At 38.6% G+C, this 13,905-nt stretch overlaps 1 protein-coding gene across 2 annotated transcripts in view; it reads right to left on the reverse strand.

The window, feature by feature from the left end:
• Positions 1 to 4,612: 4,612 nt before the first annotated feature.
• IARS1 (isoleucyl-tRNA synthetase 1) overlaps positions 4,613 to 13,905 on the reverse strand; it is a 104,148-nt gene continuing 94,855 nt past the window's right edge. For both annotated transcript variants that reach the window (XM_070738605.1, XM_070738606.1), the window contains exon 34: positions 4,613 to 5,116. In XM_070738605.1, the coding sequence (XP_070594706.1) occupies positions 5,034 to 5,116 (83 nt within the window). In that variant the 3' untranslated portion in view covers positions 4,613 to 5,033. The remainder of the gene's footprint in view (positions 5,117 to 13,905) is intronic.

Consider the following 13,905-nt stretch of genomic DNA (forward strand, 5'->3'; position numbering starts at 1 on the left):
ATTCGGTAATTATATTCATCCATAAGCAGTAAGAAAATGCTTTAACGCACCTTTTCATCTCTTTGGGTGGTGTTGTATGATGTATGATATATGAACCAGCAGATTCTTCAACGTATTATAGAAATCATTTAACCCAAATCTTCTGACAAGGTCGCCATGTTTTCCAAGTAAATATTAATAGGCATCTGGAATTTGACATCTCTGAGGCATCTTTAATCCAGAGACAGCTATTTTCTGCACCACTGGTTCAAGGATTGGCACCACTCAAGCATGGTATCTATTACTGTATTTCCATTCCCCAGAAAATAAAGATTTTAGAGGTTAATAATATCAAAACCTGCTGAGAAATCCCAGAGAAATCTGTCATTCCCAATCTGTCAGGGTAAATTCTTGCTAAATTTAGAGTGGAAGATAATCAAGATTAAATCAGTCAGACTTTTTTCTCAAGGAAAGCAGAAGCTGAGATGAGATTGCATTTTCTACCTTTATGCCCCTAAATGGCAAACTGGACATTGGGCGATAGTTGTTTGGAAGAACTGAATCCACACCCTATCCCTTGTGGTAGAAGACACAACTAGGTTTTTCAGGAGAGCAACACCAAATCTCAAGAATAATTTTGTAACTGTAACACTCAAAGTATCAAATGGCCTTTGGCAACTTTTGTCAAAATGCAAACTACAAAATGCAATTTTTCTTTTGCCAAAATCCCAATCCGCATCTACAAGTTGCAAAGGTTGAGACAGATATATAGATGATAGATATCTTATCTATATCTTATCTAGTGATTTCTGATAGTCTTAAAATGGGTGAGCAGTGTGGTCGGGCGGTAGGAAAAGCAAGTAGGATGCTTGGCTGCATAGCTAGAGGTATAACAAGCAGGAAGAGGGAGATTGTGATCCCCTTATATAGAGCACTGGTAAGACCACATTTGGAGTACTGTGTTCAGTTCTGGAGACCTCACCTACAAAAAGATATTGACAAAATTGAACGGGTCCAAAGACGGGCTACAAGAATGGTGGAAGGTCTTAAGCATAAAACGTATCAGGAAAGACTTAATGAACTCAATCTGTATAGTCCGGAGGACAGAAGGAAAAGAGGGGACATGATCGAAACATTTAAATATGTTAAAGGGCTAAATAAGATTCAGGAGGGAAGTGTTTTTAATAGGAAAGTGAACACAAGAACAAGGGGACACAATCTGAAGTTAGTTGGGGGAATGATCAAAGGCAACATGAGAAAATATTATTTTACTGAAAGAGTAGTAGATCCTTGGAACAAACTTCCAGCAGATGAGGTTGGTAAATCCACAGTAACTGAATTTAAACATGCCTGGGATAAACATATATCCATTGTAAGATAAAATACAGGAAATAGTATAAGGGCAGACTAGATGGACCTTGAGGTCTTTTTCTGCCGTCAGTCTTCTATGTTTCTATGTTTCTATCTATAAGAGATATAAATGATAGCTATAAATAGATACATATAGAGATGGAAGATTGGATGGATGGATGGATAATAGACAGACAGACAGACAGACAGATAGACAAGCAGACAGGCAAGCATATCTTCCCATGAATATCCTGATTTGGATGTCAAAAATCTTGAATGAACTTTTATATTTGTCTGTCTGTCTGTTATACACATCAGGATATCTGCAGGAAGATTTATTTTGTTTCCTCCTGACAAACTGGAACTGTTAAAAAAAAAGTAAGTAAAAAGCAATACTTGGACAAGAGGATAGATGGGGAACTCATTAAATTTGCAAATGATACTAAGCTGGCAGGAATAGCCAGCACTCCAGAAGATAGGCTCAAGGTACAGAAGGATCTTGACAGACTTGAACATTGGGTGCTAACAAAATGAAATTCAATGGTGAAAAAAGTAAGGTTCTACATTCAGGCAAGAAAAACAAAATGCGCTCAATAGTAATAATTGGAAGAGGGATCTTGGAGTCCTAGTGGACAACCACTTAAATATGAGCCAGCAGTGTGCAGCAACCCCTAACACGGTTCTAGCTGCATAAACAGAGGGATAGAATCAAGATCATGTAAAGTGTTAATACCACTTTATAATGCCTTGGTGAGGACACACTTGGAATGCTGCATTCAGTTTAGGTCGCCACAATGTAAAAAGGATGTTGAGACTCTAGAAAGAGTGCAGAGAAGAGCAACAAAGATGGTTAGGGCATTGGAGCCTAAAACATATGAGCAACAATTGCAGGAACTGGGTGTCTAGTTTAATGAAAAGGACTAGGGGAGACAATAGCAGCATTCGAATATCTCAGGGGTTGCCACAAAAAGGGAGTCAAGCTATTCTCCAAAGCACCTGAGGGTAGAATACGAAGCAATGGATAGAAACAAATCAAGGAGGGAAGCAACTTAGAATTAAGGAGAAATTTCCTGACAGAACAATCTGTGAAATAGTTTGCCTCCAGAAGTTGTGAATGCACCGACACTGGAGGTTTTTAAGATGTTGGATAACCATTTGTCTGAAGTGGTGGAAGGAGGAGGAATAACAGTATATTACCTCCAATGAAGAATTGGGAGCCTATCATGGGGAAAATGGAACAATTTGTAATTGTTAGTGAGTTGAAGATCAGTTAGGAGAAACTTGTGGGAAAGAAGAGTCTGCTTTTTTGTGTGGAGGTAATAACAGTATCCAAAACTGGAGAAAGGGATAATAGGGTAAACAGTTTAAGAGCTGGTGCACCAACTTCTAGGAATTTTTTAGCCCAATTTTAATTTAGTCCAACAATCATTCTTCCCTCAGATGGACCTCAAAATTCAAAATATTTTAGCACTGATCATCATATACAGATATAGGTCAGATCAGGAAGCAGACTCTACAATTGGGACTTGAATTATATTTACTGTTTTCATTAGAATAAAAAAATTTGAAAGCTGATTGAATTTAGATAGATAGATACTAGTATATTAACTGTTACCTAATTGATGTATTTTTTTAAAAGGTCAAAGCTTTTCTGGTTCTTCAGAAAAGGCCTTTGATATGGTTCAATGATAATTTTAAAATAAATGTTTCAATTTCTTATCCTTTTAATAAGTGTATCAATATGTGAACTTTACTTCTTTCTTTAAGCTTATTACAAAGGAATGGACTTTTGTATGTTTCAATATGATTCATGGAACACATTAAAATGTCCTTTATCTTCTCCTATTTTTAACTTTTGAAATGATTGTTTTATCACACAAACAGAACATTTCGGAATACTGCCTTCCTCCTAGGGCTGAGAGAAAGGGTCTGCCCCAAGAACATCATGTCTAAGGTAGAACTAGAATTCATTGTCTCCCAGTTTCTAGCCACACAACAAATCAATTATTTCTTGAATTATTTAAAACATCTAAGTGTAGTTATAGCAAGGAATCTTATTTTTTACTGTATTTGCTGCTCTAAATATTCACATTAGAAATTGTGGTTAAAATGAACACAATTGATTTGATGGGAAGAATAAATGCTGTTATTATGATTACTGTATTTCAAATTTGATTCATTTGGAAGCATTCCATGTTAAGATGCGAATTCCTTTAAGAATGTAACAGAACCCTAGATTTTATCTAATTTTCCCAAGTTTCAAATATATTTTTACTTTACATGAATAGAATTCAAGTGAACAAATCAATAAACTAGTTTATGCACAATTTGAAAAAGTATGCAATCGCTAAGAACTTGGCCTATTTTTAGATAAATATTCATCTTATTTCCTAAATAAAAAATCAAGACACATTTGGAAGATATTAGGATGAAGATATAATTTTACTATAATTACTCATATGATAAATTTGCATTCTGAGATAATCCCAGTTGGAATATAGTAGATAATTTTTTTATTCATGATACAGGCATGAGATTTAAAGATGTAAACAGCTTAATTATTCATCAAAAGCTTAGAAATTATAACTATGTGAAGATTTATAGATTTTTCAAGCATGGAAATGTATCAAAAATGTTTATTCTGTAACAATGACAAGATACCAGATTTATCATTCTGGGCATGACATTGTATGATTTGTGTTTATCAACTAGCTATTTATGTCATGGAAACAATTAAAATATTTTTCATGTGGTAAATATCTAACAATGCCTTCAAAAAATATACAGTGGTACCTCTACTTATGAACTTAATTCATTCCATGACCAGGTTCTTAAGTAGAAAAGTTTGTAAGAAGCAATTTTTCCCATAGGAATCAATGTAAAAGCAAATAATGTGTGCGATTGGGGAAACCACAGGGAGGGTGGAGGCCCTGTTTCCTCCCAGGAGATTCCTAGAGGGGCCCCATGGAGGCTTCTCCCTGCCTTTTCCGGCCCTGTTTCCTCCAGGAGATTCCTACAGAGGCCCCACAAAGACTTCTCCCTGCCTTTTCCGGTTACAGTTTCGGAGGCTGGGGTTTGTAAGTGAAAAATGGTTCATGAGAAGAGGCAAAAAAATCTTGAACACCTGGTTCTTATCTAGAAAAGTTCGTAAGTAAAGGCGTTCTTAGGTAGAGGTACCACTTTACTTTTATTTCTTTAGTGGTTCCTCCTTTTGTCTCTTTTCTCTCCCTTTTTTCTCACTCATTTTTTTTTTTTGGCACCTTAAAGCAAAACCAACACAGCCTTCTAGATAAAGTAATTTATTGTTCAAAATTAGGGACATTAGATACACTAAACAAATGCCAAATTATTTGTTTCATTCAGTTTAAAGTAAATGTAACAATCTGAATAATGCAGGACCATCGACATTGGGACAATAAAATCGTAATGATGAACTTTAGATATTGAACAAGTAAAGAACAACAACACTGAGGTACGCTCAATTTCTTACTGCATAGATCCTTCCAAATTTCTGAGACGATTACTCTGCATAGCTTTTATAACATAACTTCATGAAAAATCACTATATTTAACTTAAAAGCAGCATATTACACATGCGCTGATCTTACAGAAGGTGAGGATTCTTGGTGAAAATATCCCAACTTTAAACTGGGGTTCTCCATGGAAACCGGTCTATACTGCCTCGCCCTTGGCAATGAATTCAATTAGCATTCAGCTGTTGTTGGTATAACATGAACATACAGAGTCTTTGTATTTAAGAACTTCATGGAAGCCTCCTTTGTGACCTCTGAAAAGAGAATAAAAAACATTAACAACATTAGCAACCATATTTTTTATTATGCCTCACAAGTAACGCTGCGGATTTTTTTCTAAATAACACTCTGCTCTCCCCTCCCTTATGTTGTTTATTAAATGCAATTGCTGGGAAAGACAGAAGCATCTGAAGGGCTTTGTCACCAAGGTGTGGGCAGCACATAGCTTTATTCGTTGTTTTATGGAATACTTGAGTTACCCAGCTTAATTATATCAAGAGAACTAACCTTATATGGATTTAGGTTAGGTAACCTGATAATAGTTAGATTAATATAATTAGGATCTGCAAAGCAGTATTTCAGTATTCCACAGTTGGCAGAGCTACCTTATACTGTGGTACCCCTACTTACAAACTTAATTCGTTCCGTGACCAGGTTCTTAAATAGAAAAGTTTGTAAGAAGAAGCAATTTTCCCATAGGAATCAATGTAAAAGCAAATAATGTGTGCAATTGGGGAAACCACAGGGAGGATGGAGGCCCTGTTTCCTCCCAGGAGATTCCTAGAGGGGCCCCATGGAGGCTTCTCCCCACCTTTTCCGGTTACAATTTCAGAGGCTCGGGTTTGTAAATGGAAAATGGTTCTTGAGAAGAGGGAAGACATTTTTGAACACCCGGTTCTTATCTGGAAAAGTTCATAAGTAGAGGTGTTCTTAGGTAGAGGTACCTAAGGAGCTTCAATATCATCTGTCCTTCTTATCACACGGCATTAAACCCTGGTGGCACAGTGATTAGAATACAATACTGCAGGCAAACTCTGTCCATGATGTGACATTTGATCCTGACCGGCTCAAGGTTGATTCATCCTTCCATGAAGGCCCAAATGGTTGGGGGCAATATGCTGACCCTGTAAACCACCCAGAGTATGCTGTAAAGCACTGTGGGCCAATATATAAGCCTAAATGCTATTGCCATTGCTATCTGCGCTTTGACACCAAGCTTTCATTCTCACATTCAGGATTTAACATCCACAACTGGATCACAGTTTCTCCCCTAATTGCCTGTCTTTCAGCACTGTCACAATTGTCAAGCTTTGTATCCTGTATCACTATAAATCTGGTCTCCACTTATCTCTTAACCCCTTACCAGGAACTGCTTTACTATAAAAGATTTGCAGACAATAATGAAGCCATCTAGTACAGAAAAATCTACCCACTGCAGTCAAAGTCAATGTAAAGGTTTATGCTCCAGGAGTTAAACCATAGTCATTTTTGAGGTCACAAATTTGGGACGTTCCCTTCATAGCCTTAAGAATGGGGTGAACATAAATAATGCTGGTCTGGGAATGAAGCTCCAGCTTTGTTACTGGCAACAATTACTGTGTTTCTAAATTAGATTATTATTTGTTACTTGGCTATACATTGCTTATTTTACAGATCTAATCTGCTATAAACATTCTCTGGATAACAGGCAGGCTATGTTAAATACAAATAGAAACATAGAAACATAGAAGTCTGACGGCAGAAAAAGACCCCATGGTCCATCTAGTCTGCCCTTATACTATTTTCTGTATTTTATCTTAGGATGGATATATGTTTATCCCAGGCATGTTTAAATTCAGTTACTGTGGATTTATCTACCACGTCTGCTGGAAGTTTGTTCCAAGGATCTATTACTCTTTCAGTAAAATAATATTTTCTCATGTTGCTTTTGATCTTTCCCCCAACTAACCTCAGATTGTGTCCCCTTGTTCTTGTGTTCACTTTCCTATTAAAAACACTTCCCTCCTGGACCTTATTTAACCCTTTAATATATCTAAATGTTTCGATCATGTCCCCCCTTTTCCTTCCGTCCTCCAGACTATACAGATTGAGTTCATTAAGTCTTTCCTGATACGTTTTATACTTAAGACCTTCCACCATTCTTGTAGCCCGTCTTTGGACCCGTTCAATTTTGTCAATATCTTTTTGTAGGTGAGGTCTCCAGAACTGAACACAGTATTCCAAATGTGGTCTCACCAGCATTCTATATAGCGGGATCATAATCTCCCTCTTCCTGCTTGTTATACCTCTAGCTATGCAGCCAAGCATCCTACTTGCTTTCCCTACTGCCTGACTGCACTGTTCACCCATTTTGAGACTGTCAGAAATCACTACGCCTAAATCCTTTTCTTTTGAAGTATTTGCTAACACAGAACTGCCAATACAATAGTCAGATTGAGGATTCCTTTTCCCCAAGTGCATTATTTTACATTTGGAAACATTAAACTGCAGTTTCCATTGCTTTGACCATTTATCTAGTAAAGCTAAATCATTTACCATATTGCCGACGCCTCCAGGAATATCAACCCTATTGCACACTTTAGAGTCATCGGCAAATAGGCAAACCTTCCCTACCAGACCTTCCCCTATGTCACTCACAAACATATTAAAAAGAATAGGACCCAGAACAGACCCTTGTGGCACACCGCTTGTAACCTGACTCTGCTCAGAATACTCGCCATTCACAACAACCCTCTGGTGTCTATGCTTCAGCCAGCTGCAAATCCATTGAACTATCCAGGGATTAAGTCCAATCTTCACTAATTTATCTATCAGCTCTTTATGTGGAACCGTATCAAAGGCTTTGCTGAAGTCCAGGTAGGCAATATCCACGGCACCACCTTCATCCAACACCTTTGTGACATAGTCAAAGAAATCAATGAGATTAGTCTGACATGATTTGCCTTCAGTAAAGCCATGCTGATTTGGGTCCAATAATTTATTGTTTTTTAGGTGCTGATTTATCCTCTTTTTCAGTAGAGTCTCCATCATTTTAACGACAACTGATGTCAAGCTAACTGGCCTGTAGTTACCAGCTTCTTCTCTACTGCCCTTCTTGTGGATAGGCACAACACTTGCCATTCTCCAATCCTCAGGAACATCTCCTGTTAACAAGGATTGGTTAAACAAATCAGTCAGGGGGGTAGCAATGACAGATCTGAGTTCTTTAAGAACTCTGGGGTGGATGCCATCTGGACCCATTGCCTTATTTATCTTTAATTGTTCAAGTTCTTCTAAGACATCGGCTTCTAAGATCACTGGAGCTGAATCCGTACAGTTGGAGGCAATGCTATATCCCTCTATAGTATTATTTTGTAAGGTGTCTTTTGAGAAAACTGAACAGAAGTAGCTATTGAAATGGTCAGCGATCTCCTTATTCCCATTAATGCATGTATTTTTCCCGGTACTAAGCTTCGTGATGCCGCAGTTTTTCTTCTTCTTATCACTAATATATCTGAAGAAGGTTTTATCCCCCTTCTTTAGAGATTTGGCAATTTCTTCCTCTTTTGAGGCTTTAGCAGCATATATTATCTGTTTCGCCTCCTTCTGTCTCATTTTATACACCTCCCTATCAGCTATACTTCCAGACTCTTTATACCTCCTATAGGCAGCCTTTTTTTCATTGACTATAGTCCTTACATCATTGCTAAACCATAGCGGTTTCTTCTTCCTTTTACCTTTAGTTATTTGTCTTACATACAGTCCAGTGGCTTTTAAGATGGCCTTTTTAAATACAGTCCACTGGGTGCTCGCTCCTGCCATTTTATCCCTCCCCTTTAATTCATTATCTAAATATTCCCCCATTGCATTAAAATTTGTTTTTCTGAAATCCAATACTTTGGTTGCATTATAGGATTGCTCACAATGAGTTTTTACATCAAACCACAAACATAGATGGTCACTGCAACCTAAATTTTCTCCCACCTTGACATCTGAAACCCAATTCCCATTCGTAAAAACTAAATCTAGAATATTCTCCCCTCTAGTTGGTGTCTTAACCAGCTGTGCCAGAGCTGCTCCTGTAAAGGCCTCTACTATATTCTTACTTTTGCATGTAAGGGCACTGGGGATATTCCAGTCAACATCAGGCATGTTGAAATCACCCATAACCACAATATCTCCCTTTACTGCCATTTGGGTAATTTCATCCACCATCTTGTTGTCATATTCCTCAGATTGCCCTGGAGGCCTATAGATCACCCCAATTCTAATGACAGAACCATCTTTATTTTGCATGCAAATCCAGAGGGTCTCTAGATCTTGACATGTATTTTGAATTAGTGTTGTTTTTAGAGTTTCTTTAACATAAATGGCTACTCCACCTCCCCTTCTCTCTATTCTATCCTTCCTATACAGTGTATATCCTGGTATGGATATTTCCCATTCATTAGAATCCTTAAACCATGTCTCAGTTATGGCAACCAGGTCCAAATTATCTCTAGATATTATGGCCATTAATTCACAGAGCTTGTTGCTCAAGCTTCGAGCATTCGTGCACATTACACGAAGAACATTATTTTCATTATTAGTTTGCCCCTTATCATCAACAACTACATCTATTTTATTTGCAGCTCCCTTTTCATAAGCTTCCAAAAACTGCTTTATCCTCATTGGTCGGGGACAGAAATCACCCACATCAGTTACATCTCTGTCCCCTTTACCTAGTTTAAATGCCTGTCCAAAAAAGTTCTGAATTCCTCACCGAGTACCTGGGTACCTCTGTATGATGGATGCAAACCATCCCTCTTAAACAACTCCCTATTAGACCACCTACTGACATCATGACTTACATAGCCAAAACCTTCAGCTTTACACCACTGCTTTAACCACACATTAAACTCTATGATACACGTTGTTTTATCCTCTTGGCCACAAACCGGTAACACCTCTGAGAAAGTCACTGAATCTGCTATTTTACCCAGCTCCACACTTAGACATTGAAAATCTCTTTTTACTACATTGACATTTCTCTGGGACAAATCATTTGTGCCAAGATGCACCACCACATCAATGTTATTACCTTTACTCACAGCCTTGACAATGTTTGTAATCCTCCTCCTGTCCCTGCTGGCAGTGGCCCCTGGGAGACACCTCAGCACCTTCACCATGTCCTTACTCTGTCCCAAATCAACACCTCTAACAGTCGAATCACCCACAAGAAAATGTGTCCTCTTTATATTTCTTCTAACTGCACTTGATGGTTTGGTGACATTTACAACAACTTCCCCTTTGAATATCCCCTCATTCTCTGCCTGAGGGGCCTTGCTAATATCTCCAACATCCTTACTATTTAAATCCGCAAGAACAGTATAGGAATTCGATAAAGAGAGACCAAAATTACTATGTTTTTGCTCAACTGCACGCAATCTTCCTGAACCGACAGTTGTCCACACAGCCCTCCTCCTCGGGTGGCGCTGTGGAAGTGGAGGCTGGACACATGGCTGCATTACAGCACGTGGCTGGGACAATCTTTCCACTTCTGACTGCAAGCTACAAACTAAGGACTGCAATCTAGAGATCTCGCCATCTAACCTAGATGTCCTAATGCAAAGAGGGCAGTACCCCAAGTTCCACAAGGTACTACGGAAGACAACAGCCAAACAAGTGTTACACTGCACCAAGCCAGTCATCTTAACAATGTATTGAAATACTAGTACTTAGCAATAAAATCCACAACCCCTATTGCTACCAAACTTTGCTGATTTTGGTTTATAGTTATATGATTCGCGCGCCGTTAGGCGCGCGGGCCACTACCTTCCTCTCCTTCTCTGTGATCTGAAGTGCAAATTAAAATGGCTTTTTCCTGTTTTTATCCTTCCCTTTGTCTGTTCCAGCCAGTTAAATCTCCCCCTTCTCCTTGAATTCCAAAAATGCAAAATGCAAAAAGTAAAAAAGGACTACCTTCCTCTCCTTCTCTGTGATCTGAAGTGCAAATTATGAACTAGCACAGTTTATTTATTTTTTTATTTGATTTGATTTGTATGCCACCCCTCTCTGCAGACTCGGGGCAGCTAACAACAATAATAAAATAGCATATAACAATAATCCAATACTAAAAACAGTTAAAAACCCATTACAGTGTTCCCTCGATTTTCGCGGGTTCGAACTTCGCGGAAAGTCTATACCACGGTTTTTCAAAAATATTAATTAAAAAATGCTTTGCGGGTTTTTTCCCTATACCACCAGGTTTTCCCCACCCGATGATGTCATATGTCATCACCAAACTTTCGTCTGCCTTTAATAAATATATTTTTAAATAAACTTTAATAAATAAACATGGTGAGTAATAATCTGAATGGTTGCTAAGGGAATGGAAAATTGCAATTTAGGGGTTTAAAGTGTTAAGGGAAGGCTTGTGATACTGTTTATAGCCAAAAATAGTGTATTTACTTCCGCATCTCTACTTCGCGGAAATTCAACTTTCGCGGGCAGTCTCGGAACGCATCCCCCGTGAAAATCGAGGGAACACTGTATTATAAAAACCAATCATACATACAGACATACCATGCATAAAATTGTAAAGGCCTAGGGGGAAAAGTGTATCTCAATTCCCCCATGCCTGGCGGCAGAGGTGGGTTTTAAGCAGCTTACGAAAGGCAAGGAGGGTGGGGGCAATTCTAATCTCTGGGGAGGAGTTGGTTCAAGAGGACCGGGGCTGCCACATAGAAGGCTCTTCCCCTGGGCCCCGCCAAGCGACATTGTTTGGTTGATGGGACTCGGAGAAGACCCACTCTGTGGGACCTAACTGGTCACTGGGATTCGTGCAGCAGAAGGCGATCTCACATATATTGTGGTCCGGTGCCAAGAAGGGCTTTATAGGTCATAACCAACACTTTGAATTGTGACCGGAAACTGATCGGCAACCAATACAGACTGCAGAGTGTTGGTGTAACATGGGCATATTTGGGAAAGCCCATGATTGCTCTCGCAGCTGCATTCTGCACGATCTGAAGTTATTACTGCCTTTCTTCTGAAGCCTCTTTGGACAACCTGGTTCATCAGATTGCAGCTACAAGGAAACTTGCTCAAGGGTTAAACCTATCCTGCAAGGCCTGGAACAAATTCTAGTTGGCTTCCAGGCACTATTCAAAATACAGCAAAGGTATTAAGGAAGGTTTGCAGCAAATCGCTCCTACAGCTTATACCAATACCTTGTGCCTCTGCATTGCAGCTAAATTTGTTTAATCTTATCTCAGACAATGAACTTTCCTCTTAATTCTAATAAGTGAAACTTTCATCTTAACCTCTGTTAATTACTAAAAGTTGAAGGAGAGCAAATACTGCAGCATGACCACAGACTGAAGAATCTGCTCTTTTATAACCAATCATAGCTAACAGAGATCTTCAAAAGGCTCCTTAGACCTTCATTATTTCAGGTATACATTCATATACTCACTATTCCCAACAGATTATCAACAGATTTGGGGAAAGGGAACGGAGAAGTACTTCATATATGTATGTTTATCCCATCTTAACTGTGTTTAATAGATCTACTGTTTTAGGATTACAAGATTAATTTTATCCTGAATTCTCTTTTAATGAAAAAACATAGTTTCTTGATAAAGGGATCCGATCTTGACAGCTAAAATTAAACCTTAAAAAAAAAAGCTATATAAAATGTGCTGTGTCAATTATATTCAGTTAATTTGGTGTTTATACTATGCAGATATTAAAATGTTTACTCAAGAAATTAGTTGAGACAGAGTAAGTGTAATAGCACTGCAGTAGTTAAGTAAGACTAGCTTTTATGTAAGTATATCCAAAAATTGTAGTTAGAATGCAGGAAAGTCGAAGTGAGGAGGCCTAGAGCAGTGTTTTTCAACCAGTGTGCCGTGGCACACTAGTGTGCCGCGAGACATGGTCAGGTGTGCCGCGAAGAAGGAAGCTCAGGTTCCGATCTCGCAACTTTTTGCTGAGTGAGTGAGAGTGAGAAAGAGAGAGAGAAAGAGAGAGAGAAAGAGTGAGAGAGAGAAAGCAAGAGAGAAAGAAAAGAGAGAAAGAGAGAGAAAGCAAGAGTGTGAGAGAAAGAAGGCAAGAGGAGAGAGAAAGAAACAAGAGAGAGAAAAGGAGGAAGGGAGTGAGAGAGAAATGAGCAAAAAGGGGAGGAAAAAAGAGAAACGAGAAAATGATTGAGACAGAGAATGAGAGGAAAGAGAGAGAAACAAAAGAGAGAGATAAGTGACTCTTGATTTAAAGCATATGATAAAAAGCACCCAAAGAATAAGAGAGAAAAAAACCCAGCCATCACCTGTTTTTGGAAATGGTTCAAGAGTGTGTATACACACACACAAACACACACACACAAGGGTGGGGAAGAGACAGGGATGGAAAAAGAGAGGAGAGTGTCTTAGGGTGTCATTTTGGTTGGTGGTGTGCCCAGGATTTTGTAAATGTAAAAAATGTGCCGCGGCTCAAAAAACGTTGAAAATCACTGGCCTAGAGCACTCAGGGTCACAAATAATTTGCATTGCAGGACATGTACAATTGCCTCTAAAGCAAAGCGGGACATTTTGACATATATTTCATTGTGCTGTAATGAGTTCTGTCGTATGGAATAGACACAGCATCTACAATAGATAAATTACATCATCCTGCTTCTTTTATTGTGATAGCAATGACACAGAAATCTATCTGCTATGAAGAACAGTTATTTTCATCGTACAATATAAAAAAGAGTCGGGAACCACCATCTATTTCTCCTAAGACTCCCAATTTTTTCCCCTGCATAAAGCCAGTTTTCTATCAAACCTGACACAGCAGGAAACATTTGCTCAGATATTGAAAAGGTAAAGGTAAAAATAAAGGTAAATTGGTTCTGCAAGTAGACTGGTGAGCAGTGCATGACCTCACCCTAGGTTGGTGCACTCTTTGAACCTGCTTCCTCTTGCCAGTCCTAGTTGCTGAAAGTTGAACTAACTGCAGCTTCTGAGTCGGCCCAGCATAAAACATGCCACACTGAATTTTGTTAAATCAAACTTCACGTGTTAAAACTTGCTTCTGGCTT

This window comes from Erythrolamprus reginae, chromosome 2 (assembly GCF_031021105.1).
Source record: "Erythrolamprus reginae isolate rEryReg1 chromosome 2, rEryReg1.hap1, whole genome shotgun sequence".
Classification (NCBI taxonomy): Eukaryota; Metazoa; Chordata; class Lepidosauria; order Squamata; family Dipsadidae; genus Erythrolamprus; species Erythrolamprus reginae.